This window comes from Diceros bicornis, chromosome 24 (assembly GCF_020826845.1).
Source record: "Diceros bicornis minor isolate mBicDic1 chromosome 24, mDicBic1.mat.cur, whole genome shotgun sequence".
NCBI classification, from domain to species: domain Eukaryota; kingdom Metazoa; phylum Chordata; class Mammalia; order Perissodactyla; family Rhinocerotidae; genus Diceros; species Diceros bicornis.
The window spans coordinates 39,932,463-39,958,910 of NC_080763.1; the positions used below are offsets into that span (position 1 = coordinate 39,932,463).

General features: G+C 55.4%; 2 protein-coding genes and 1 long non-coding RNA gene across 3 annotated transcripts; 1 reads left to right on the top strand and 2 right to left on the bottom strand.

Moving 5' to 3' along the window:
• Nucleotides 1-1,785: 1,785 nt before the first annotated feature.
• On the bottom strand, nt 1,786-9,893 carry LOC131421180 (interferon alpha-inducible protein 27, mitochondrial-like). The gene is made up of 6 exons (XM_058567902.1): nt 9,887-9,893; nt 6,268-6,369; nt 5,322-5,450; nt 3,528-3,557; nt 2,509-2,670; nt 1,786-2,000 (listed from the first exon to the last, which is right to left on the bottom strand). The coding sequence occupies exons 1-6, from the start codon at nt 9,891-9,893 to the stop codon at nt 1,924-1,926; spliced, it is 507 nt and encodes a 168-aa protein (XP_058423885.1). The 3' UTR covers nt 1,786-1,923.
• Nucleotides 9,894-9,896: 3 nt separating this feature from the next.
• On the top strand, nt 9,897-20,306 carry LOC131421182 (interferon alpha-inducible protein 27, mitochondrial-like). The gene is made up of 6 exons (XM_058567904.1): nt 9,897-9,977; nt 14,574-14,673; nt 15,795-15,954; nt 18,674-18,703; nt 19,560-19,721; nt 20,230-20,306. Exons 3-6 carry the CDS (start codon nt 15,831-15,833, stop codon nt 20,304-20,306), a joined length of 393 nt encoding a protein of 130 aa, XP_058423887.1. The 5' UTR covers nt 9,897-9,977; nt 14,574-14,673; nt 15,795-15,830.
• A 4,160-nt stretch (nt 20,307-24,466) lies between these two features.
• Nucleotides 24,467-26,004, bottom strand: LOC131421279 (uncharacterized). The gene is made up of 3 exons (XR_009223788.1): nt 25,528-26,004; nt 24,906-25,095; nt 24,467-24,636 (listed from the first exon to the last, which is right to left on the bottom strand). It is a non-coding gene; the product is annotated as an uncharacterized LOC131421279 (long non-coding RNA).
• Nucleotides 26,005-26,448: the final 444 nt, after the last annotated feature.

A 26,448-nucleotide genomic window follows, 5' to 3' on the forward strand; every position in this document is an offset into this window, starting at 1 on the left:
CGGGTGCTCTGGGGTGGCCTTGCAGGGCTGTCTGCTGGGCCTCGGCAGGGAGAGATGCCGGCCTGTCCATCTTCCAAATCCGGGAGAGACCCAAGTGCCCTTCCCAGGGGGCCGTTGACTTGTAGTCAGGGCAGAGGCTTTACCTTCGGCTCCGAGGAAGGTCTTCAGAGGCTCTAATGAATGCCCGTCGTTCGAGGCATTATTTGCGGTGTGTGCATTTTGTAGGGAGAGAGTTCACAGCTTTTATCAGATTCTCCAAGGCATCAAGAACGGGAGGAAGAAAAATAGTGGAAAATTGAGTTAATAAAACCCTAAGGGGTCTGTTCCTATGGCTGGGTGGCAGCCGTGCTTCACCGCCCCGACCAGGAGCCACTGAGGACACGGATGAGGTGGTGGACTTTGTACATGTCCATTGCGCTAGACTCACTCGTTTGGTTCTCATTGGAACTGGAATCCCATCAGGCTGCTGACGGCTCCTCAGACAGGGTATGCAGGGGGTAGGATCTGTGATGGGGTCACTGTCATGTTGAACCCCTTCAGTGTCTCTCCAAAACCCTCAAGATAAACTCCAAACTCCCTTCCCCAACATCCCTGCTATGGCCTGAATGTTCGTGTGCCCCCAAAATCCACAAGTTGAAATCCTAACCCCCACGGTGATGGTCTTAGGAGGTGGGGGCTTTGGTAGGTGCTTAGATCATGAGGGCAGAGCCTCATGAAGGGGACTAGTGCCCATAAAAGAGAACCCAGGGAGCTCTCTTGCCCCTGCTGTCATGTGAGGACACAGGGAAATAGGAAGGGGATTCTCCCCAGACACCTAATCTGCCGGTGCCTTGATCTTGGACTTCCCAGCCTCCAAAACTGAGAGATATAAATTTCTGTTGTGTATAAGCCACCCCGTCTATGGTATTTTTGTTACAGCAGCTGGAACGGACTCAGACATTATTGTTACATGCCTTCCTCTGGGCCCCCACAGAGCCCTGGCTGGCTCTGGCATGGCATTGATCAGAGGGCAGTGTCCATGGCTGCCTGCTGTTGGTCCATCCTCCCAGGAGAACAAGAGCTCCTCCTGGGAAAAGGCCAAGTCACGTCTCCTGTGGTCCCTCGCACCCAGCCCCGTGGCTGACCCACTGACCTGTTCAAAGAGTGTGTGGAGAAAGTGAATCACCATGGAAGCAGATTTTCTGATGCTCTGGGATGGAACCCGGCCTCATGAGGAGAAGTTTCTACACACCTTGTTCTGGGAGAAGGACATTTAGGGACCAGGCACTGAAGCAGAAAGTCAGAGCCCCTGACAGATGTTCCTGCTGACTGTGGGGGAAAAAGCCAGGGCCAGGGCGGTGGCCTTGGACTCTGGGATGGGGCAGTGACAGCGCGGGGCCTGTGCTTTCCCAGCCTGAGCCAGGCCCTTAGGACATAGCCATTGGATGCATAGAGGCCGGGGGTGGGGCAAGTGTGCCCATGAGGCTCAGCTCTGAGGCAAGTGATCCCAACAGGATGCCCTCCATCCCCGAGTCCCAACTCTGCACAGGAACTGAGCCAGCACCCACCCTGAGGTCATTTAGGTCAACTCCCCACTTGGAGAGGGGCAGACACAGGCGCAGAGAGGAGGTGACCTGCTGGGGGTCACACGTGGAGTCAGAATGGGGCAGGGGCAGCTTCCCATGTTCACATTTAGGCTCCATCCAGCTCATCACACCCCAACACCATGGCGCTCATGGTGGGGAAAGAGAAGTGAGCCTCCCACCCCGACTGCCAGCGAGCAAGAAGAGGGGATCCGGGAGGGGTTGCAACAACTCATTTTTATTCCTTATTTTCATTTGGGGGTGCAGCGTTTGGCACACTGTCACCCTAGGACAGGTCCCTCCCTGCATGGGGCTGGCCCCACCCTGTCCTCTTCTCTGCAGGGGGAGCAACAGGGAGCTATTACAGCACCACGGTGGCGAGGGCAGACCCAACGGAGCCCACGATGACTTTGGACGACAGGGAGAGTCCAGCTGCTCCTAGAAGAGAAGCAGAGGGGAGCAGAGTGGGACGGGCAGGCTGGGACAGCTCTGTGGACAGTGCCGTGGTGTCAGACTCCAGGGCCCCTCAGGAGGGCCTGAGGCCCACAGTGCCCACCCAGCACCCTCCTCTGTCTTCCAAACCCCCAGGATCTCTGCTTTGGGAGGGCTGCTGCAGGCAGCTACCCGGGGCATGAACCCGGGTGGTGAAACCGAGAGCTGGAAGCTGCGTTCCTCTTCAGGGGAGGAGGCTGAGGCCCAGGTGGGGCGGAGATGCCCCAAGGAACCCTGCCACTCTGCTTTGAGCAGAGGCAGCCTCAACCCAGCACACCCCAGGCCGGACTCCTTCCCCTCTCCTCCATCTCCCTCAGAGAAACCCAGAGAGGGAACATGGAGGAGGGACCAAGGCTGAGAGACGGAAGGTCACAGGGCTAAGATCTGGGCCGGATCCTCTGAGGCTCTAGTCCTTCTCCTCGCCCTGCACAGCAAGGCCGGCGGGGACACTTACCCACCGACTGCAGAGTAGCCACCAGGCTGCCGGCTGCAACTCCGCCCCCGTTGGCGATGGCGGCTGCGGACATCATCTTGGCTGCTATGGAGCCAGCGGCGATTCCTGCCCCGGTGAAGCCTATGGCGCCCAGTGCCACGGGTACAGCCCCCACGGTCACGGCTGTGGGAGGAGAGGAGCTGGGTTGAGGGGAGGGCTGGGGGAATGGATACCCACCCCCCAAACACTCGTCAAGCTCGGGGACTTCAGGAGGTCTGGAGAGGGGGTGACCTCTGAGCTTGGGAGACATGGGCATGGCCAGCATCCCGAGTAGAGGGAACCACCACTAGGCGGGGAAGGCGGATTGAGGGACTTGCAGGGTCACTGGGGACGGGGCTCTGAGCTGGACTCTGATTTGCAGCAAGACCTTTCTTGGGAAAGTCATTTGTCCTCTGGGCCTCAGTTTCTGCCTCAGGAAGATGCTGGAACCAGGGAGTGGTGTGCAAGCTTCTTGTCTTCACTGAGGAAATCTTTAATATCAGCAAATCTTACCCAGGGGCATGGCATGCGTTTGAACCCCAACCTAGAGCACTATGGCACCACCACAGAGCCATCAGAAGCTGCTAGACAATGGGTCACGAGCCAATGGCTTCTCTTTAATGCACCTCCTATGATCAAACTCTGTGCGCGTCTCATCCTGTGTAACTTCAGGACGTCCCTGAGTGGGCAACATCGTCCCCTTATATGTGGCAGGGAACAGGAGCTCAAGACACGCCCCAGGTCACACAGTGAATGCTTTGCTAAGAGGAGGCTGGCCCCGCTGGGCTGCCTCACTGGAGTTTCCATGACACTCCTGGGGTCAAGCTGCCTGTTTCTTGTTTCCAGTTCCTTGCTTCCTGCTCATCTCCATCATTCCAGCTCCTCCCCTGCCATCCGTGTGAGGCCGGGGGCAAACCTGGGCACGCACAAGACCAGTTGCTGCTCAAGTCCCTGGGTCCGGGGACAGATGGGGACTTGAGCCCTTCCCTGCGGGGACTCACCTCCTCCAATCACAGCTACAGCAGTCTTGGCTAGAAACCAAAAGAACATTCTGTGAATGGATCCACACTAGCCTCCCTCCACCTCCCGAGCCCATGGCCCACCTCTGGGGAGGGGGTGCCCCAGGTTGAGGACACAGGAAGGAATGACCCCTACCCGACCCCTCCCTGCTTCGCTCAGAGCGCTGGGATGTCCGGAGAAGGCGGACCCCCAGCCCTGATCTGGGTGAGGATTGCTGGGGAGTCTGATTCCAGAGGCAAACGCCCTGTCCGGAGTGGGGACACATGCCTTGGCCCAGAACTCTCTGGAGACGGGGTGGGAGGTCCTTGTCCCCGAAAACTCAGTCCTCAGATAGTGTTTCTGTTTCGTCTGCTCTGCCTGCGGATTGCCTGGGAGGTCGGGGGTTGTTTGTGGGGAGATATCAGAAGTTGTCTTTTCTTCCTCTCTGCCTTCTGAGCCAGGTTTGTTAAAACAAAAACAAATAAAACCCTACAGATGTGGGAGGGAAGTCACGTCCTGCATTGTCTCTTCTCGGGGAAGGTGGGACCCTTGGAGAAGTCATTTAGGGCCTGGTGGTTTGATTGGGGAAGGAGAGGAGAAGGGGAATGAGCATTACACTCTCTGAGCCAGGATGTGGATCTGCAGTCGAGTCAGTGTTTTATTAGTGGGGTTTCTGTGACTTTCTCCTACAGTCCAGAAAAGCTCCTCAGACAGCACTAAATCCTCATGTGGAGGGATGTCCTGCATTTTGCACCACCGGGCTGAAGTCAGGGCAAGCACTGTGGAATGCTCGAATGCTCCTGATTCTTCAAGGCCCCACCTGTGGCCCCCTCCTCCGGGAAGCTGCCCCAGATCCTCCCAAGCAGAACTCATCCGTGCTCCCTGGGGCTGGAACCAGGCACAGCACTGGACCATATTTTGGGGTGTATGGGCCCGGCTTCCAACACTCTGGGCCCTCGGGGGGCAGGCAGAGGTCCTGGGCTGCTGCAGCCACAGGGGCCAGGACTGCAATCTTTGGGGCCAGTGGGGGCTGAGTGTTCCAAAGATGGCACTCTGTACAGGGGTGTGCTCAGCCAGCCCCCCAGGGAGAGAGCCTTGGGGTGACAGTGGAGAAAGTCAAGAGAGAGATGTGAAAGCCAAACCCTGAGTGGCCAGAGGGGCCCCCTGGGTGGGGTGTGGAGCCAGAGACTCAAGAATCAAGAGCCCAGGTAGGAGGGACTTGTGCTTAACGTCATCGTTTGGCAGGAGGGGCGATGCCAGGCTGGCGGGCAGCTTGGCCTCCCGGGGCCCCGACACGCAGAAGGCCCCGGGAAGTGGGTGCTGTGTGTCTGCCGGCCTGCCTGCCGGGACCCCCGGTGTCATCATGGGGAGAGTGGCCTGGCCCTTCTGGCTGCTCAGAACCTGTCCTGCCCTGCCCTGAGGCCTCCTCCCAGGCCAGGGCCTCTGCATGTCCCTTCTCCTTCTGCTCCCAGGCTCCACTAGGGGGCAGCAGCCCCATGACCATGGTTCCTCCTTCATAAATAAGGGACCTGGTGATCTTCCTCTGGGCTTGTTATGAGAACTAAATGAATTGATGAATGTCCAGTGTTAAGCAGAGAGACAAGGACATCACAGCGTTTGATCAAATCCAGCTGTTCTCATCATTGTCAGGTTATCAGTTGCTTCTCATCAGCTGAGGCTCCTACTTCTGACACACAGGAAGGACTGCCGGCTGTGGCCCAGGCACTAACTTTCTTGTCACACTTCCACGCACTGAGGGGGCCCAAGTAGGGCTGTGTGTCCCCAGGGTCAGTTACCTGCGAGTGGGGACACAGTCAGGGCCGTGACAGAGGATCTCAGCAGGTAGGAGCCATTCAGTGTCCCCAGCCAGGACCCCAGCGCAGATGCGGCCGGGCCCAGGGCAGCCTTGGATGACAGGGTTAGCCCAGAGGAACAACAGAGGCTGAGTGCACAGGGGTCAGAGGTCAGAGGTCGGGCAGTGGTCAAGGCCACGTCTCCCTTTCCATGCTATGCTGTCGGTGCTGGCAGAGGTGGGAGGCCCCTGGAGGTCCACCCCAGGAGAGAGAGAGGTACATGGCGGTGATGCTCACGGGAGCACTTTGCAGCAGTTGGAAACAAGGATCAGACGCTCACCTGGCACACTGAGGGATCTCAAAAACATAGTTCCCCAGTGAAAAAAGCAGTGGAAGGAGACACGCAACCTACTATTCCTTGTGCAAATTCAACACACGCAGACAAACTAAAACACCTATTTTGCAGAAATGCATATGAAAAACAGGCATTAAACATATTAGAAAGGTAGACTTCGAGGGAGGGGGAAACTGGGGGCAAAAGGGAAGATAAACAGGAAGAATAAATAGATAAAACTGAAGAGGGAGCTGGCATGAACTAGTGAAGAAAACGGGCCTGAACTGAGGAGTTGTGTTGGAATCAACGCTCTGGATCTGAGATCCAACAGGACACACTGCCAGGAAAGGCTGGGTGGACATGGAGGTAAAAACCTCCCAGAGGGGAATTCTGGGTGTGAATTAGGGAAATGGAAGCCAGAGAGGGGGACCCAGCCAGAGAGAGGTCCCCTCAGTCTAGGTGGGAGGGGCCCGGACCCCTGAGAGAGAAAGCCAGGGCAGACCCCCAGGGGGAGCGCTGCAGGTGATGTCACCCTCTCCCCTCCCACAGGCCCCTGGGCAGGACCCTGTGCCCTCCCCAGCCACCTCCTCGCCCCCACCAGCCTCTCCCAGGAACTCTCACCCACTGATTGAAGTCCAGCCAGGACACTGCCACAGGCCGCCCCGCCCGCTGTGGCCAGGCTCGCTGCTGACACTATCCTGGAGGCCAGGGAAGAGGCTCAGATGCCCGCCTGGGCTAATTCCATGGCGCAGAAGGTCGCGGGCACCCCAGCTCAGCTCAGGAAATGCCTAAGCTCCATGAGGTAGTAGCTCCCTGGTGAACCAATGGGAACAGGGCTGGCTTCTGGCCGCTCCTCAGCCCTATCAGATCGCAGGAAACTAAACACCTCCTGTGCTGCAGCGGGTCCCACTATCCCCACCCCAACCAGAGGAGGTCTGCACTCCTGGTCAGCCCTCCAGTCTCTGGGCCCCAGCCATGTGCAGTGGCAGGTGAGGCAGCCTGCCCTTTCTCAGAGGGTCTGCCCTGTCTGCGGCTGTGGATTCACCCCCAGAGAGTTCATGTCTCCTCTTTGCGCAGCTGCCTGCAGCAGGCGCTCCCAAAGCAGAGACCCTAGGGTTTGGGGAAGTAGAGGAGGGAGCAGGGTGGCGTGTCTGCGCCTCCAACTTCCTGAGGGTCCCTCGCGTCTCTGACCCTCACCGGCTGGGGGCGGGCGGCTGCCTGTCCCCTTGTGAATCCAGCAAACAGCTGTTGATGATTAAGTAGCTAGGAACTAAAGTTCTTTTTCCTTTTGGCAATTACTGGTTATAGCTTTTAGCTGTTTACCCGCCCATCGTTAAGTGGGTTGTTCTGGCAATATGCTATCTGACTCCTGCTAGGTTCCTGTAGGTGACGTCTCCCTGGAGCCGAGGTCACTATGGCAATGGGTGTTTGAGCTATTTTTCAGGAATTGGAACCCCTTGTCCACTTCAGGTCGGTTGAGACCACCAACTCATCAACTGGGCCCGCGCAGATGTCCGATAAGCGACTTTTTGATGTCAAGAGGCTAAAAACTCCACCCTCGGGTCATGCTAACACAGCCATTTTGTGAACACGCGTCCTATGAAGAGGCATGAACCCTGACTCTGTGCAGATCATCAATTACCTCGTCTCTCCTCGCCTCCAATCGTCAATCTCTGCATTTCAGACCACCTTGACCCCCCACCCCCTAAATATCCCTGAGTCCCCCTTATCCAGGAGGCAGATGGGAGACTTGTTCTCCCGTTCTCCTCACTTGGCTGCCTTGTGATTAAACCCTCTCTCTCTGCAATCTCGTCGTCTCGGTGTTTGGCTTTCTGGGCGACGGGGTAAAACGGACCTGGTGCAGTAACACTTGGGCTCTCACCCTCCCCTCTCTCCCAGGGGCTGCTGGACTCGCCACGTCACCCAACATCCTCCTGCCTTCGCTGGGTCGGCTGGTGGGTTACAAAAGGCACCCCTTCCTCTCCTCCAGCTGGACCCAGCGCTGAGGCAGACAGGGGCTCCCATGCTGGAGGTGACCCTCCACGGCCTCAGGATGGACATCCCCCAAATGACAAGCCCCCTGCCTCCCAAAACTGTTCAAAGAAGGAAGAGAAACAAGGACAAGACGCTGTGACCTTCCCGTGGTGCCTGCGCCGCTGGACGGGGCAGGGCGAGGGAGCAGGGGCTCAGTAGGATCCAGCACGGGACATTCGTGACAGGAAGCAGGTCAGTTTCCAGTCCTGCCACTCACTCTGTGACCTGCGTCTCCCCTTCCAGCCTCAGTTTGCTGCTCTTCAGATGGGGACTTGGACCAAGTCTCTTTGAAGATCTCAGCCAGAGGCAGCATCACAGGATGGCTTGGCTCTTGGGTCACCGTTTGAGCCACTGACCCTGAGTCACCACGCCCTTTAGCCTCAGCCATTATTGACTCCTCTCCCCGCACCCCCAAGACTCAAGACCTGGCTGCACTGTGGCTCTAGAATGTCAGCAACAGTGTCTGCCTGGCCTGGGGGCCCCTGGGGCTCTCCACGTAAGCGGACCAGTTGCATTTCTCCAGGGAGCTCTGGCCCTGTTGGTCCAGAGCCCAGGGTCCCCAGTCCCCGAGAGGGACTGACCAGAGCCTGCAAGGACAGACAGGCCTCCCTCCCCTGATGGGGCTCCCGAGAGGCGGGCCAGTGCAGAGCACCCATTTCCAGAGGCCCGGTGGGTGCCCGGCCCAGGATCAGGGGCCAGGTGTTCTGTGCACCCTGACCTGACATCTGCCACCCGCCTGCCCGTGCAGATGAGCCACACCCAGCTTCCAGAAGGTCTGGTTCCGCTTTCGACTTGGGTCTCAGACCTCAACCTACCTGCTCCGGGAGCTCAGGCCAGCTCCCACTCTGACTTCACGTCGTCTTCCTCTCCTCCCCTCCCCCGCCTGGCTGTCTCCTTGGGGTGCCCCCTCAGCTCACTCCTACGCTCCCAGCTGGCCTCAAGGGCTCCATCCCCGGCCCTGTGGCTGCAGTGGATCAGAGGGTCCCTCTGTCCAGAGCGTGCAATGTTGGCAGGCCAGGCTAAACAGCACGCAGCTAATCGTGTTAAGGGATTGTGGTCAGTTCCAGAAATGACCACATTCTCCGTCCTTCCCTGCACCCATGCCCTTCTGATGTATCTGTACACTCCTCCCACCCAGGGTGGAGTTGTTTTCCCTCTCTTGGAATCCGGCTGGCCTGCTGGAGGAAGACAAACACACATACGGAGCCGAGTCAGCTCATTTACTGCAGAGGAGGCCCCAGACATGTGAAGGAGCCCAGCTAAGCTCCGCAAAGCCAGCCCACAGCCGACTGGATGTACCAGGGAGCCCAGCTGAGACCAGAAGAACCACCTGCCTAAATTGCTGACCCACTAATTCATGAGCTAAATAAATACTTTTTCAGTCACCAAATTTTGTGGTCGTTTGTTACCCACCAATACCAATTGATAACATGACACAGTGTGTGAAATACGTTGAGAGGATCAAGCTACGTGGCATGGAGGACGGAAAAAGCAGACACTAAATCTAATTGTAGTTATCTGGGAAGGTTTCCTAGAGGAGGTGCTGTTTCATTTAAGGATTAGGTAGTTATAAGGAATAGTTACTTGATTACAACTGGCTCAGAGTTCAAGGTACTTTATTGGCTTACTGAACTGAAAAGCACAAAGGTGATAGGCTTCAGGCAAGGTTTGATTCAGCAGCTCAACACTTGCCAAGGACCTGCTTTTTCTATTCCTCCTCTCTGCTTTCTGAGTTATCAGCTTCATCCTATGGCCGCCAACTCGCATGGTTACAAGACAGCTGTTAGCAGCCTCTGGAGGTTCCCTGCTTCTGTATTCATGTCTCCCGAAAAAAGAGCATTTTCCATGAACCTTCTGCTGAAGGGCAAGGAAACTGCTTTCCCAAATACCTCTGGGAAATGTCCCTGCTAGGTAGGATCTTAAAGGAGCCATCTATCTGTGGTGGGATGTGGTGGTTGGTTTCAGGAATTCTGGGCTCACCTGTGGAGGCTGGGAGGCGAGCCCAGGCCTCTGACAAGCCCACGGGTCAGGGCAGGGCTCCAGCACCGGAAGGACAAGCAGGTTCCTGTTTCAAAGAGGACGGGCTGCAGGACACCTAGTGGCCGAGGACAGTCACTGGTCTCCACAGACGGCATGAGGGAGGGACTCTAGAGAAGACTGGGTCCCCAGAGCCCTCAGGGAAACCAAGGCAGTCCCCCACCAGGCATGCCGCGTCCTTCTCTGTCTTGTTCAAATCTTCCCACTGCTACAGCAATTAGGAAAAGCACAACGGATCTGAAGCCAGGCAACCAGTAGGTTTCCTCTCTTTATTTTTAATTTTACAAAATGGGATGATATTATTTTCTAAGGAAAACCAACATTTTGTTGCATTTAATTTACCTCAAGTGGGGGGTGTTGATAATGGGGGAGGCTATGCATATGTGGGGCAGGGGGTATAGGGGAAATCTCAGTTATGAACCTAAATTTTGTTACGAACCTAAAACTGCTCTAAAACATAAAGTCTATGAAAAAAATTACCTATGAAATATTCCACTGCATTCTGCTCTTAAAAATCTGTTATTACAGAAAAGGCTACAATCGCTTTGGATCTGATAACCGTCCTCCCCCATTGAGGACGGCCCCTCACCCCATCCCAGAAGTACGCACAACTGCCATTTGATAAGTACTTTCCCTGCCCTTTTAAAGTGATTTCTGTGGATAGATAATAGAGAGATGGATAGATAGATGAGAGATAGAGAGATACTTATATCTCCAGAGAAAACATTTTATGCAGGACTGTTATATGCCTTTTGAGTTTTTTTAATTGAGTTATTGATTTTTAGTTATTTATTGAGTTTTGTTTTACCTCATACATATTGTTCTTTTCTATTCTGTAGGTCTTTTTCACTATTTTAAATTACTGCTTAGTATTCTATGGTAATAATACACCACATTTTATTTAGCCTTTTTCCTATTTTCCTAACACTTGTGTAGCTGGATATTATACAAATTTTCTTATTTTGGAGAAGTCTCAACTAACTTCAAAGCTGAGAACAGTGGGGGACAAAGACCACCCACTTCCAAAGAGAGCTTCTGGACATGCCCCTTCAGGGTTTGCTATAAAAGAGCGTGACAATCCTGTGACTATCAGCCTGTGTGAGGGCGGGCTTGCGATTCACTGGAAAAGATGCTGTAAAAGGAATTCATCCAACACACATTCGCTGTGTCCACGCGTGCTCTGAGTGCTGTGACGCATGGGTTAACAAGACAGAGACCCCCGTCCTCGGGGAGCGTTCGCCGGGGGCTGGAGGGCGCTTCGGCTTTTCTTGGTTCCTCTCTTGGAGCCCCAGCAGGTGGAGGTGTGAGATCTCTAGGACCTGCGTCTGCTGGTGGCTCCAGGGAGCGGCGGTGGAGGGGACTCCGGGGAGCTGGGCGGGGTGCGGGAGCTGCGTTGCTGAGCCTTGCAAGCAGGCTTGGAGAGGCAGCGGGCCTTGGGCTGTCTCGAAAGGAGCCAACCAAGAGGGGTGCCTACCTGGGTGTGGAGACCCCAGCAGAAAGAGGCAATGGACGCAGCAGGGGCGGGAGGCAGGGAAAGAGAAAGGGCCCAGAGGACTCAGGTAAAGGGCAAAATTGTGCAGGGGGAGGGCCCCATGGGGGTCGGCAGAGAACCCTCTGCATGACTCGTTGGCTCATCTGTAAAATGGGGATAACAGTACCTCTTCTTGGGGTTGTCGTGAGGATTAAAACACTTAATAGAGGTAAAGCGCTTCGCACAGTGCTGGCCCAGAGCCAGTGCCTGGCCCAGAAGTGTCACTTGTTTGGAAGACGCCGCGATGCCCCTGCCATCTGTCTTTGGCGCCCTCTGGTGGGGAAGATGCAAACTGCTAACTTCTTTGTAGGCTCTTGCACCCTCCCGTCGGCAGGGGTCGCTCACGCAGGGTCCTTGACAAAGGGAAGCCTCAACCGCTGGGCACCTCCAATTCTGTCGTCGGCCACTGCTTGCCACAGCCCACCCCGTCTGGGCTGCCCTCGACCCTCTGGACAGTGCTCGTGCCCAAGTTCTCAGCTCTTCTGCCTCTGTTGGCCCAGTGCCACGTCTGGACCGTGGGAAAGACAGTCAAGGCTCTGATGGGACAGCCCACCTCCAGAGCAGTCCCCTCGCCTTCCTGTCCCAGGGAGGACTGCCAGCCAGTCTCCTGCCTTTAGACTTCACAGCCCGACTCAGACACCAGTCCTTGCTTCCCTCACATTCCAAGGGATTCGTGGCAAGCTTCCCAAAGGGGTCCCACTGAGAGCCAGGTGGACAAATCACTTCCCTCCTCTCACCCTGGGGGCCTGGAGGAAAGCCCTGGCTACCAGTTCTCTCTCTGTCTCCCATCTCAACTCCCTAATTAATTCCTCTACTTTTAAATCTGTGTTTACAGTGTCTTAGCATACCCTCTGGGCAAAGGTTAGGAAGCAGAGGTTCTTGTCACATTGCTGTGCTGCCTCCTGTCCTTGAACCTCAGCTGAAATGCCAAGGAAGTTCCGCATTTAACCTTCATATATGGTAAAAGTATAAAACCATGCACGGGAATGATCAACCTTAAATTCTGGAGAGTGGTTACCTGAGGGGAGGGAGGCAGAGAAAGGAGACGAGAAGAGATTCTCAGGTTGTGTTAATTGTATCTGTGTTGTTTGAGTTCTTGAGCTCAGTGGTGGGCAAATAAGTGTTTGTTGCATTTATTATCTGTAGCTTTTCACAGATATTACACATTATGTGCAGCTCGTATTTTAAGAGAGCCTGTCAGGTGAGAAAGAGGAGAGTACATGTGTCTTTCAACAGTTTGCTGAGATGGCAGCAGAGAAACTGAATAGCACTTGGTGAGACCTTGGGGTCAGGAAGTGATTCGAAAATTGACTCTTTAATAACTAGATTTTTCCGTTGACTGGGAAAAGAGGAGGAAAATGTCAGCGGTTTCGGTTTCTAGAAAAACAAAACCTCTCATTTGCTGCTTCATCACCTGGGGCTTTGCTTCATTCTGGGTAGAACTTCTTTAAACATCCGGAGGCCCACCTCCAGGAGCACATCCAAACTCAGTTCTGTGCTCTCGGGAATTCCGGAGAGAGAGTGGGGAGTTGCAAGATCAAAGTCTTGGAGTGGGCAAGAAGGGAGGAAATCCTCGGGAGCTGGGATCGTTCCTCCAGAGACATGGAGGGAAGGCAGAGCACACGGATGCAGATGCTGGGGGCTGGTGGATCTGGTGTCGGGAAGAGAATTCTCTTCTGATTGTGTCTAACTTCTTGGTGACATAAAGAGTGATCATCAGAGAGTAAGCTGGGACGAGGTGGTGATAAAAGCTTTAGAAGTTGAATTTACTACTGAAATTATAGGGTTGCCTATAATTAGGCAGGGGTAGGTAGGGTTGCCTGATAATCACCAAGACCTGGGGCCGCCCCGAGGTGTAGTGCTTAGTTCAGTGCGTTCCGGCTTGGGCGGCCCGGGTTCTCGGGTTCGGATCCTGGGTGTGGACCTACACTGCTCGTCAGGCACACTGTGGGGGGGACCCACATACACAACAGAGGAAGACTGGCACAGATGTTAGCTCAGGGCTAATCTTCCTCAGCAAGAAAAAAAAAAAACATGCCCACATGCTGGCCATGTGTCACTCCATCTGGAAGGGATTTAAGCATCAGCACTGTGGTGCCCGCCCCGAAGAATCAGGATGGACTGCCCCACCCAAAACGTTGTTGGCAGAATGACAGCGCCGCACACACACACATTCGCGCTGTGAACTAGCAAATTCTCTGGTGTTGAAAGTAGCTGAATGGGAGTGTGTGGATTCCCGAACAGGGCTGCAAATCGCCACCAGAGCGTAGCTTAAACTAATGAAAATAACATGTCCGTGTCACATTACCTGGGCTGAATGTTAAATTTAAATTACAGAAATCCTCTCTCCTTAGTCTTTTCTGAACGCAGCTGCCACAGTGAACCCGATCGTGTCATTTCTCTGTGTCAGGCCCTGCAGTGGCTCCCCGTCTCGCTCAGAGCACCAGATCAAGACTTTGCAGTGGCTGCTGAGGCCTCATGTGGCCTGGCTCCCTGTTAACCTCTGACATCAGCTCCTCCCTCCCTCTCTCGCTCACCTGCTGTAGCCACACTGGCCTCCTCTCTGTTCCTCTCCCTCCTGGGCTCTTTGCCATCTCTGTTCCTTCTTCCCAGAACAACTTTCCCCCATAATTTTGCCTGGCTCCCTCCTCTACCTCTGTCTGCTTTAGGACTTCAAATAACATACCGTATGTTTAGTTCTTGCTTCATCTCCCCCACTAGCTTGCAGACTCCATGAGGTCAGACAGTTTAGTCTAGTTTGGTCCCCACTTTATCTCAGGGCCTAGACCAGTGTCCCGCCTGGTGGGCCTTCAGTATAGACTTGGTTGTTTGTTTGTTTTATGCTGAGGAAGATTCGCCCTGAGCTAACAACTGTGGCCAGTCTTCCTCTATTTTGTCTGTGGGTCGCTGCCACAGCACGGCCACTGACGAGTGGTGTAGGTCCACGCCCAGGAACCTAACCTGGGCTGCCAAGGTGGAGCGCACCGACCTTAACCACTAGGCACCAGGGTTGGCCCAAGTATAGACTTTTTGAATAACTGAACATCTAACCATTGCAAGGATTAATATTATTCTGAAAATCACCTTCTTGTCTTTGGTAGAAATTAATACTTATCCTTTTATTACATAACCGGGATCAGATTTCTTATGAACTTTATTATGCAGAGAGCGCACCCCAATCCCCAATGTAAATGACAAAGCATCTTATAGTAACTGACAGTGGTAGACACACTGGCCAAGTCGCTCCACCCTGACTGGGAAAAGGAGGAGCAAATGTCTGCAGTTTCGTTTTCCTGTAAAACGAAACCTATCCCTTTAGGCACCTGCGACTCTCCGGGCTGCGCTTCATTCGGGGTGGACCTGCTCTAAGCGTCCAGAGTCAGGTTCTGCAGCATCACGTCCAAAGCCAAGACCACAGGGTGGGTTCCACATTTTCAGAAACTCCGCTTCTCTGGGTAAGACAGGGAGGGAAGGGGTAGGGGTTGCTCCTGTCTGCGGCCCCCAGCCTCAGGTGGGCGGTGGGCTCAGCGAGGGCAGGAGAGTCCCCTGTGGATCCACTTGCAGAACGTTCTTTGGTTTCTCCTCAGGGTGGCTGCCTCAGAGAGGGTGGGTCTCAGGAGGGAAGGGACTCGAGCCCCCACCCGCCCGGGGCTCTGGGACTCTGGGGACAAGGAGCCTTGTCCTCGCTCCAGGGGGCGTGAGACAGGTGGGGAAAGAGACAAGCCCTAGAAGGAAGCCAATCAGAGCCATGCTGAGCCCGTGCTCTGGAGGCCGCTGGCCCGCCGTCGGGTCTGGCTTTGCCACTCGAAGCCTCGCGACGCTGGGTGAATCACTTAGCTTGTCTGTGCCAGTGTTTCCTCATCTATAAAATGGGGATAGTAGTCTCGTCTTTCTTGTTAGTGAGGAGACTGCATAAGAACAGGACCCAGAGCAACCCCACCACTATATGCCTTAAAACACAATTGGTTCTGAATTCCTAATTTTGGTACCTTTTAAATGGCTCTGTGGGGGTGCTGACCCCGTGGCTTAGCAGTTAAGTGCACACGCTCTGCTGCTGGCCGCCCGGGTTCAGATCCCAGGTGCACACCGAGACACCGCTTGTCAGGCCATGCTGTGGCAGCGTCCCACGTAAAGTGGAGGAAGATGGGCACAGATGTTAGCCCAGGGCCAGTCTTCCTCGGCAAAATGAGGAGGATTGGCATGGATGTTAGCTCAGGGCTGATCTTCCTCACAAAAAGAATAAAATAAATTGCTCTGTGGAGATTTAACGGAGCTCCAGAAATATTTAAGAAGTTGGCACTGGCATTTTCCAGAGGAAGGAAGCAGCCCACTTGGGGAAATATAACCCACCCCCCACCCACTCCTTATACAAGAACTTTCATAACCCCGACATCCGCACCCCAGACTCTGTCCAGGCCTGCTGCCCCACAAGCTCAGAGCAGCCTCTCTATGCCCCTGCAGCCCCCTGAGATTTTCAAGGAGGTGGGCGCCTCCCAGTTCTGGGGCCCCAGCCCCCCATCAAAGCTCCACCCTTTCACAGATCTGGCTCCAGTGGGTGCCCGCGACCTTCTGCGCCATGGAATTAGCCCAGGCGGGCATCTTAGCCTCTTCCCTGGCCTCCAGGATAGTGTCAGCAGCGAGCCTGGCCACAGCGGGCGGGGCGGCCTGTGGCAGTGTCCTGGCTGGACTTCCATCAGTGGGTGAGAGTTCCTGGGAGAGGCTGGTGGGGGTGAGGAGGAGGCTGGGGAGGGCACAGGGTCCTGCCCAGGGGCCTGTGGGAGGGGAGAGGGTGACATCACCTGCAGCGCTCCCCCTGGCCCTGAGCTCCCCCTGGGGGTCTGCCCTGGCTTTCTCTCTCAGGGGTCCGGGCCCCTCCCACCTAGACTGAAGGGACCTCTCTCTGGCTGGGTCCCCCTCTCTGGCTTCCATTTCCCTGATTCACACCCAGAATTCCCCTCCGGGAGGATTTACCTCCACGTCCACCCAGCCTTTCCTGGCAGTGTGTCCTGTTGCATCTCAGATCCAGAGCGTTGATTCCAACACAGCTCCTCAGTTCAGGCCCGTTTTCTTCATTGGTCATATTTATTTATCCTTGCTATTTATCTTCCCTTTTGCCCCCAGTTTCCCCCTCCCTCAAAGTCTACCTTTCTAATATGTTTAATGCCTGTTTTTCATATGCATTTCTGCAAAATAGGTGTTTTATTTTGTCTGCGTGTGTTGAATTTGCACAGGGAATAGTAGGTTGCGTGTCTCCTTCCACTGCTTTTTTCACTGGGGAACAATGTTTTTGAGATCCCTCAGTGTTGCCAGGTGAGCGTCTGATCCTTGTTTCCAACTGCTGCAAAGTGCTCCCGTGAGCATCACCACCATGTACCTCTCTCTCTCCTGGGGTGGACTCCCAGGGGCCTCCCACCTCTGCCAGCACAGACAGCATAGCATGGAAAGGGGGACGTGGCCTTGACCACTGCCCGACCTCTGACCTCTGACCCCTGTGCACTCAGCCTCTGTTGTTCCTCTGGGCTAACCCTGTCATCCAAGGCTGCCCTGGGCCCGGCCGCATCTGCGCTGGGGTCCTGGCTGGGGACACTGAATGGCTCCTACCTGCTGGGATCCTCTGTCACGGCCCTGACTGTGTCCCCACTCGCAGGTAACTGACCCTGGGGACACACAGCCCTCCTTGGGCCCCCTCAGTGCGTGGAAGTGTGACAAGAAAGTTAGTGCCTGGGCCACAGCCGGCAGTCCTTCCTGTGTGTCAGACGTAGGAGGAGCCTCAGCTGATGAGAAGCAACTGATAACCTGACAATGATGAGAACAGCTGGATTTGATCAAACGCTGTGATGTCCTTGTCTCTCTGCTTAACACTGGACATTCATCAATTCATTTAGTTCTCATAACAAGCCCAGAGGAAGAGCACCAGGTCCCTTATTTATGAAGGAGGAACCATGGTCATGGGGCTGCTGCCCCCTAGTGGAGCCTGGGAGCAGAAGGAGAAGGGACATGCAGAGGCCCTGGCCTGGGAGGAGGCCTCAGGGCAGGGCAGGACAGGTTCTGAGCAGCCAGAAGGGCCAGGCCACTCTCCCCATGATGACACCGGGGGGCCCGGCAGGCAGGCCGGCAGACACACAGCACCCACTTCCTGGGGCCTTCTGCGTGTCGGGGCCCCGGGGGGCCAAGCTGCCCGCCAGCCTGGCATCGCCCCTCCTGCCAAACGATGACGTTAAGCACAAGTCCCTCCTACCTGGGCTCTTGATTCTTGAGTCTCTGGCTCCACACCCCACCCAGGGGGCCCCTCTGGCCACTCAGGGTTTGGCTTTCACATCTCTCTCTTGACTTTCTCCACTGTCACCCCAAGGCTCTCTCCCTGGGGGGCTGGCTGAGCACACCCCTGTACAGAGTGCCATCTTTGGAACTCTCGGCCCCCACTGGCCCCAAAGATTGCAGTCCTGGCCCCTGTGGCTGCAGCAGCCCAGGACCTCTGCCTTCCCCCCCAGGGGCCCAGAGTGTAGGAAGCCGGGCCCATACACACCAAAATATGGTCCAGTGCTGTGCGTGGTTCCAGCCCCAGGGAGCAAGGATGAGTTCTGATTGGGAGGATCTGGGGCAGCTTCCTGGAGGAGGGGGCCACAGGTGGGGCCTTGAAGAATCAGGAGCATTCGAGCATTCCACAGTGCTTGCCCTGACTTCAGCCCGGTGGTGCAAAATGCAGGACATCCCTCCACATGAGGATTTAGTGCTGTCTGAGGAGCTTTTCTGGACTGTAGGAGAAAGTCACAGAAACCCCACTAATAAAACACTGATTCGACTGCAGATCCACATCCTGGCTCAGAGAGTGTAATGCTCATTCCCCTTCTCCTCTCCTTCCCCAATCAAACCACCAGGCCCTAAATGACTACTCCAAGAGTCTCACCTTCCCTGAGAAGGGACAATGCAGGGTGTGAGTTCCTTGCCGCGTCTGTAGGGTTTTGTTTGTTTTTGTTTTAACAAACCTGGCTCAGAAGGCAGAGAGGAAGAAAAGACAACTTCTGATATCTCCCCACAAACAACCCCCGACCTTCCAGGCAATCAGCAGGCAGAGCAGACGAAACAGAAACTCTATCTGAGGACTGAGTTTTCTGGGGCAAGGACATCCCACCCCGTCTCCAGAGAGTTCTGGGCCAAGGCATGCAAACCCACTCAGGACAGGGCGTTTGCCTCTGGAATCAGACTCCCCAGCAATCCTCACCCGGATCAGGGCTGGGGATCCGCCTTCTCCGGACATCCCAGCGCTCTGAGTGAAGCAGGGAGGGGTCGGGCAGGGTTCATTCCTTCCTGTGTCCTCAACCTGGGGCACCCCCTCCCCAGAGGTGGGCCATGGGCTCAGAAGGTGGAGGGAGGCTAGTGTGGATCCACTTTTTCACAGAACGTTCTTTTGCTTTCTAGCCAAGACTGCTGCAGCTGTGATTGGAGGAGGTGAGTCCCCGCAGGGAAGGGCTCAAGTCCCCAACTGTCCCCGGACCCTGGGACTTGGGCAGCAACTGGTCTTGTGCGTGCCCAGGTTTGCCCCCGGCCTCACACGGATGGCAGGGGAGGAGCTGGAATGATGGAGATGAGCAGGAAGCAAGGAACTGGAAACAAGAAACAGGCAGCTTGACCCCAGGAGTGTCATGGAAACTCCTATGAGGCAGCCCAGCGGGGCCAGACTCCTCTTGGCAAAGCATTCACTGTGTGACCTGGGGCATGTCTTGAGCTCCTGTTCCCTCCCACAAATAAGGGGACAATATTGCCGACTCAGGGACGTCATCAAGGTTACACAGGATGAGATGCGCACAGAGTTTGATCATAGGAGATGCATTAAAGAGAAGCCATTCGCTCGTGACCCATTGTCTAGCAGCTTCTGATGGCTCTGTGGTGGTGCCATAGTGCTCTAGGTTGGGGGTTCAAGCTCATACCAGGCCCTGGGTAAGATTTGCTTATATTAAAAACTTCCTCAGTAAAGACAAGAAGCTTGCAAACCACTCCCTAGTTCCAGCATCTTCCTGAGGCAGAAACTGAGGCCCAGAGGACAAATGACTTTGCCAAGAAAAGTCTTGCTGCAGATCAGAGCCCGGCTCAGAGTCCAGTCCCCCATGACCCTGCAAGTCCCTCCCCCTGCCTTCCCCGCCTAGTGGTGGTCCCCTCAACTCAGGATGCTGGCCATGCCCGTGTCTCCCAGGCTCAGAGGTCACCCCCTTCTCCAGACCTGAAGTCCCCGAGCTTGACGAGTGTTTGGGGGGTGGGTATCCATTCCCCCAGCCCTCCCCTCAACCCAGCTCCTCTCCTCCCACAGCCGTGACCGTGGGGGCTGTACCCGTGGCACTGGGCGCCATAGGCTTCACCGGGGCAGGAATCGCCGCTGGCTCCATAGCAGCCAAGATGATGTCCGCAGCCGCCATCGCCAACGGGGGCGGAGTTGCAGCCGGCAGCCTGGTGGCTACTCTGCAGTCGGTGGGTAAGTGTCCCCGCCGGCCTTGCTGTGCAGGGCGAGGAGAAGGACTAGAGCCTCAGAGGATCCGGCCCAGATCTTAGCCCTGTGACCTTCCGTCTCTCAGCCTTGGTCCCTCCTCCATGTTCCCTCTCTGGGTTTCTCTGAGGGAGATGGAGGAGGAGGGAAGGAGTCTGGCCTGGGGTGTGCTGGGTTGAGGCTGCCTCTGCTCAAAGCAGAGTGGCAGGGTTCCTTGGGGCATCTCCGCCCCACCTGGGCCTCAGCCTCCTCCCCTGAAGAGGAACGCAGCTTTCAGCTCTCGGTTTCACCACCCGGGTTCATGCCCCGGGTAGCTGCCTGCAGCAGCCCTCCCAAAGCAGAGATCCTGGGGGTTTGGAAGACAGAGGAGGGTGCTGGGTGGGCACTGTGGGCCTCAGGCCCTCCTGAGGGGCCCTGGAGTCTGACACCACGGCACTGTCCACAGAGCTGTCCCAGCCTGCCCGTCCCACTCTGCTCCCCTCTGCTTCTCTTCTAGGAGCAGCTGGACTCTCCCTGTCGTCCAAAGTCATCGTGGGCTCCGTTGGGTCTGCTCTGGCCACCGTGGTGCTGTAATAGCTCCCTGTTGCTCCTCCTGCAGAGAAGAGGACAGGGTGGGGCCAGCCCCATGCAGGGAGGGACCCGTCCTGGGGTGACAGTGTGCCAAACGCTGCACCCCCAAATGAAAATAAGGAATAAAAATGAGTTGTTGCAACCCCTCCCGGATCCCCTCTTCTTCCTCGCTGGCAGTCGGGGTGGGAGGCTCACTTCTCTTTCCCCACCATGAGCGCCATGGTGTTGGGGTGTGATGAGCTGGATGGAGCCTAAATGTGAACACGGGAAGCTGCCCCTGCCCCATTCTGACTCTGCATGTGACCCCTGGCAGGTCACCTCCTCTCCGGGTCTGCGTCTACCCCTCTCCAAGTGGGGAGTTGACCTAAATGACCTCAGGGTGGGTGCTGGCTCAGTTCCTGTGCAGAATCGGGACTTGGGGACGGAGAGCATCCTGTTGGGACCACTTGCCTCAGAGCTGAGCCTCATGGGCACACTTGCCCCACCCCCGGCCTCTATGCGTCCAATGGCTATGTCCTAAGGGCCTGACTCAGGCTCGGAAAGCACAGGCCCCGCGCTGTCACTGCCCCATCCCAGAGTCCAAGACCACCGCCCTGGCCCTGGCTTTTTCCCCCACAGTCAGCAGGAACATCTGTCAGGGGCTCTGACTTTCTGCTCCAGCGCCTGGTCCCTAAATGTCCTTCTCCCAGAACAAGGTGTGTAGAAACTTCTCCTCAAGAGGACGGGTTCCATCCCAGAGCATCAGAAAATCTGCTTCCATGGTGATTCACTTCCTCCACACACTCTTTGAGCAGGTCAGTGGGTCAGCCACGGAGCTGGGTGCGAGGGACCAGAGGGGACGTCACTTGGCCTTTTCCCAGGAGGAGCTCTTGTTCTCCTGGGTGGATGGACCAACAGCAGGCAGCCATGGACACTGCCCTCTGATCAATGCCATGCCAGAGCCAGCCAGGGCTCTGTGGGGGCCCAGAGGAAGGCACGTAACAATAATGTCTGAGTCGTTCCAGCTGCTGTAACAAAAATACCATAGACGGGGTGGCTTATCCACGACAGAAATTTATTTCTCTCACTTCTGGAGGCTGGGAAGTCCAAGATCAAGGCACCGGCAGTTTAGGTGTCTGGGGAGAATCCCCTTCCTATTTCCCTGTGTCCTCACATGACAGCAGGGGCAAGAGAGCTCCCTGGGTTCTGTTTTATGGGCACTAGTCCCATTCATGAGGCTCCGCCCTCATGATCCAAGCACCTACCAAAGCCCCCACCTCCTAAGACCATCACCGTGGGGGTTAGGATTTCAACCTGTGGATTTTGGGGGCACACGAACATTCAGGCCATAGCAGGCGTGTTGGGGAAGGGAGTTTGGAGTTTATCTTGAGGGTTTTGGAGAGACACTGAAGGGGTTCAACATGACAGTGACCCCATCACAGACCCTACCCCCTGCACACCCTGTCTGAGGAGCCGTCAGCAGCCTGATGGGATTCCAGTTCCAATGAGAACCAAACGAGTGAGTCTAGCGCAATGGACATGTACAAAGTCCACCACCTCATCCGTGTCCTCAGTGGCTCCTGGTCGGGGCGGTGAAGCACGGCTGCCACCCAGCCATAGGAACAGACCCCTTAGGGTTTTATTAACTCAATTCTTGACTCGTTTTCTTCCTCCCTTCTTGATGCCTTTGAGAATCTGATAAAACCTGTGAACTCTCTCCCTACAAAATGCACACAGTCCCCAAATAATGCCTCCAATGGCAGATATTCATTAGAGCCTCTGAAGACCTTGCTTGGAGCTGAAGGTAAAGCCTCTGCCCTGACTACAAGTCCCCGCCCCCCCGGGAGGGGCACTTGGGTCTCACCTGGATCTGGAAGATGGACAGGCCGGCCTCCCTCCCTGCCGAGGCCCAGCAGACAGCCCTGCAACGCCACCCCAGAGCCCCCATTGTCCAGACTGTGTGTCCTGACCTCTCTCCCCGTCCCACTCATGAAGGTGAGGCCCCCCCCACTTCCCAGGGGGCCTGTTTCTGTTCTGACGTTGAGTCCACGGCCCCCACCTCTAGCTCCACGGCTCTGACCCTCAGGTTTGGCCTCTGTAGCAGGCTGAATTGTAAGCAGGGTGCCCAGTGACCCTCACCGTGTATACTCCCCACACTTTTGGGTCGGGGTAGACCCTGTGGATACGATGAGATATCACTCCTTAATTATGTTAAGTTACATGACAAGAGGGAGACTATGCAGGTGAGTCTGATCTAATCACAGGAGCCCTTTAAAAGCAGAGTGTTCTCTGCTCATCACTGACAGGAAGTCAGAGATTTGAAGCAAGAGGGGAATCTGAGGGTTCTTACCACAGCCTCCAAATGGCAGCCAGGCTGGCTGGACCCTTGATTTTGTTCTTGTGAGCCCCTAAGCAGAGAGTGCAGTCAAGCCTCAGTCAAGATACTAAGTGGGTGTTATTTTAAGCCGTTTAGTTGGTGGTAATCTGTGACACAGGACTAGACACTAAGACAGCCTTGATACCCCAGCTCCCTTCACCAGGCTGAGGGCTCACTTGGGACTGGCTGAACTCACTCTGGCAGCCCCAGGATTTCTGACTCTCCCAGCTTCCATGGGCCCTGGGGCCCTGGGTCCTGCCCTTGTGGATTCCAGGGGTCCCAGCCTGCCCTCAGGAGCCCCGAGTGTCGGGGGAAGCCAGGCACATCCCCTGCTGATCACGTCTGGCACACAGTGGCTCAGGGTGCTGCCGGGTAGAGCACAGGAGGCAGAGACGAACTCTCATTGTGGGGTCTGTGGTGGCGTCCTGTCGAGACCAGTGTCCTCATCATCATGGCAGAGACGGCTATTCGTTACCCCATGTCTACTCTTTCCTTCTGGCTCATGTGAAGAGAGCTCTGATTTTCGGCCAGCTGCATGATCCCCAGTGAAAGTCTGCATTCTCTGTCCCTCTTGCAGCCAGGCGTGCTCAGGGGACTGGGCTCTGGCCAGTGAGAGGTGAGCAGAAATGAAGTATGCCACTTTCCAGGCTGGCAGTTAGGGGGGTGGGTGGGCCTGCCTTTGCCTCTTGGCCCTTCCCATGGGCTCTGCTGCAGGCAGGGGAGTGGCCACCTTCACCCTGCAGGTGAGAGCAGCACCTTAAGCAAGGCAGAGCAACAAGACTGCGGGAGCCTGGGCCTCTAGGATCAGAGCCACCACCCTGCCTGAGACCTTTACACAACTGAGTAACAGAGGAAGAAAATCCTCTTGTTTAAGCTGTGGGAGAGCAGAATTGCCACCTCAAAATATGTCTCTTTACCTCGATTATTTTCTGAAAGACACTTTAACCACTGCCCCCACTTACTGATCCATAGACTGGGAGGGTTCTTGCAAAGCCCATTCTTATCAAAGTTCTGTTTACCAAACATTTACATTTGTAAGGGAAATCTCCATTTGTAGAGGTATCTCCCTCTCTGTACTGCTAAGAGGGGCGGATGACCTCATCTAGAAACTTATCAACATGCAAGGAGAGGCTGCAGAATAACCTTACTGTGCTTTTCTGGTAATCTCCCATAACTGACTCCCCCACCCCCAGCATCCTCCTTTGTCTTGACATAAACCTATTTAAGAAGAGAACCTCCACCATTTTGTCAAGAAACTCGGTTTCCCTGGTTTCTCCCATGTAGCCATGTTATAAAGCTTTGTTTGATTTCTCCTGCTATTCAGTCTCACGTCAATTTTATCTGTGGCCCGGCCAGAAAGGACCCAGAGTGAGTAGAGGAGAGTCTTCCTCCCCTTCAAAGCCAAAAGAGTCTCTTTTACAGCAAGCAAACATACATTTTTATGGACAGTGTAGGGAATCTTCAAATGGAAGACAGAAGACTCAGTCCGACAAAGAGGGTGTCTTTTATTCGTTCCTCACCAATATACCTCTAAAATAACAGTAAAGGACTAAAGAAAGTCTTAAACTGACATGAACAAAGAGAAGGGAAGAGAAGATGACAGTAACCCAATTCCAGGAGCCAGAAATCACATGGACATGTGGTTCCACTTGGCAGAGCCACGAAAGCTGAACCTAAAGTTGTCAGTGGAGAAGGGGAGAAAGAGGCAACTTTGCCCTGTAGCACCCCAAAGGCTCAGCTTCTAGAAGCTGGCATTAGGGTGGACTGGCAGCAAGAGGGCTGGTTGCAAGTCGGTTTAGGAAGCAGGCACCCCCGTCCAGCAGACCACTGGGCATTTATTTTTGGCAATGTTGGGTCTCTGGGACAGGGGCCTCCAGGCACGGCTGAGAGCAGGGGCTTCATACTAAAGGTGAGAGTGTCCGTGTAAGTGTTGAGCCCCTCAGTCTTCATCGACAGGCACCCAGAAGGCTGGCGGCCCTGTATAACATCCAGAACGGGGGAAGAAGCTTCTTCCTAGGACTCTTACCAGCCCAAGAAAAGAAATGCTCACATGCTGACACCTGGGGAGGGGGGTGCCTGTTGAAAGGCTCAGCCAGATGACAGTAGGTCCCTGAGTTGACAAGAGCCCCTCCTGTGGCAGAGCCTGTCATAGGGCATGTGTGAAGGCTCAGACATGAAAGGGGAGAGATGTAGCCCCTCATATCTCTGTTCTGCTCCCTCCTGTCACCCCAGCTCTGGGCACTCACCCTCTGACAGAAGTGCAGCTTCATCACTGGCTTGCCCCCACCCCACCCCAGGAGACTAGACGACCTGAGGGGGACACAGTGGCTGGGCTGAGATTGAGGACAACAGCGGGTCCAGACAGGGGTCCTGAGGTGAGGAGAGTGTACCTCAGGAGGGATGTGGATGGAGGGGTTGTGACTTCCATGGCACCTACTGGGGGAGGGAGGAAAGGGCTTCTGTTTCCTAGGATCCCTGCCCTCTGTCCTCTGGAGACCCCACAGCAACTTCTGACATATCCCTGGGGCTCTCTAGACACCCACAGAGCAATCTAAACGTGCTGGAACAAGAGGATCAACACAAATAACATGAAACATGGATCCACTGCAGTCAAGACACTGCCCGTGATCATCACATAAAATGGGCACAGCACCCCAGCACAGGCCGTGCTGCACCCCTCTCTTGTAGCTGTTGTTAGAAGAACCTGGAAGAAGTGATCCAAGTCCCTGACTCCTGCTGCTACTGATGACGGGCATCTTTCCACAGGCTGAGGATGATCGACTTGTGGGTTATTTCCAGGAGACCTGGGCCCTTAAACTGGGTCCCTGCCCACCAGCTCCCTCCCAGCTGCCTCCTCAAGCAACCAACCTGTGTTCGGGGACATAAAATTATTTTCATAATGAATCAGACAACTTCAGATTGATGAAGAGATTCAGGCTGGGGTGGCGGCGGGGGGAGGTGGAGTACTTCAACAGGTTCCGGCATCTTCGGGCCAGCCCAGCCAGGCTCTCTTGAGTGTCTTTGATAACAAGGATTTTCTAGAGGAAAAAGTAACTGAGAAGGAACATTTTTCAAACTGAAATTGTGCCAGGCTTTCCCTGACAGATTGCAAAGACTTAGGGACCCTCCACTAGTTTGAGAGATTTACCCTCTGACTCTTGGCTTGTGGCATTGTCCCGGGTAGCCTGGTTGGGGGGCCGGCCCCAAAGCTGAGCTGTGTTCTCTGCTGGGATTCCAACAGACCTGGGCCTGTCTGGGGTCCTGGCAGGTGGGTCACTATGAGACAGACTGTGGGGCCCCCAGTCTGAGCCGCATCCTGACGGAAAGCGATGGATAAGGCCGGACACAGCCAGATTTCAGGAACCATCTGCTAGAGTGCTGGCTGTCTCGGGCTCAGCCCCGTGGGCTCCTGCGTGGGGCCTGAGGAGACGGCAGGAAGCCATCTTAGGCTGAAACCCTGCGACGTGGATTTGAGTGGGAGGTGACCCCAGGGAGCACCTACAGGAGAATGGGAGATGAGACAGGGAAGGACAGGCAGCCAGGAAAGGGCCAGCAATGAGTGAGTTTGCACTGTGGGCCTCTGAGGCTCAATCCTGTTGGAGACCCTGGGAGACAGTGTGGGGCAGGCCTCAGAGTTGTCCCCCTCAGGGGTGTGTATCTCCAACTAAAATCCATCATTGGCTGAGGGCCATTCTGGGGGGACCCACACCCCGACACTTCCAGCCTGCCTTGTGGGCGTCAGGGGCGGGCCCTGGGAGGGACAGTCACAGGTGCTGGCAGTAGGCGCCC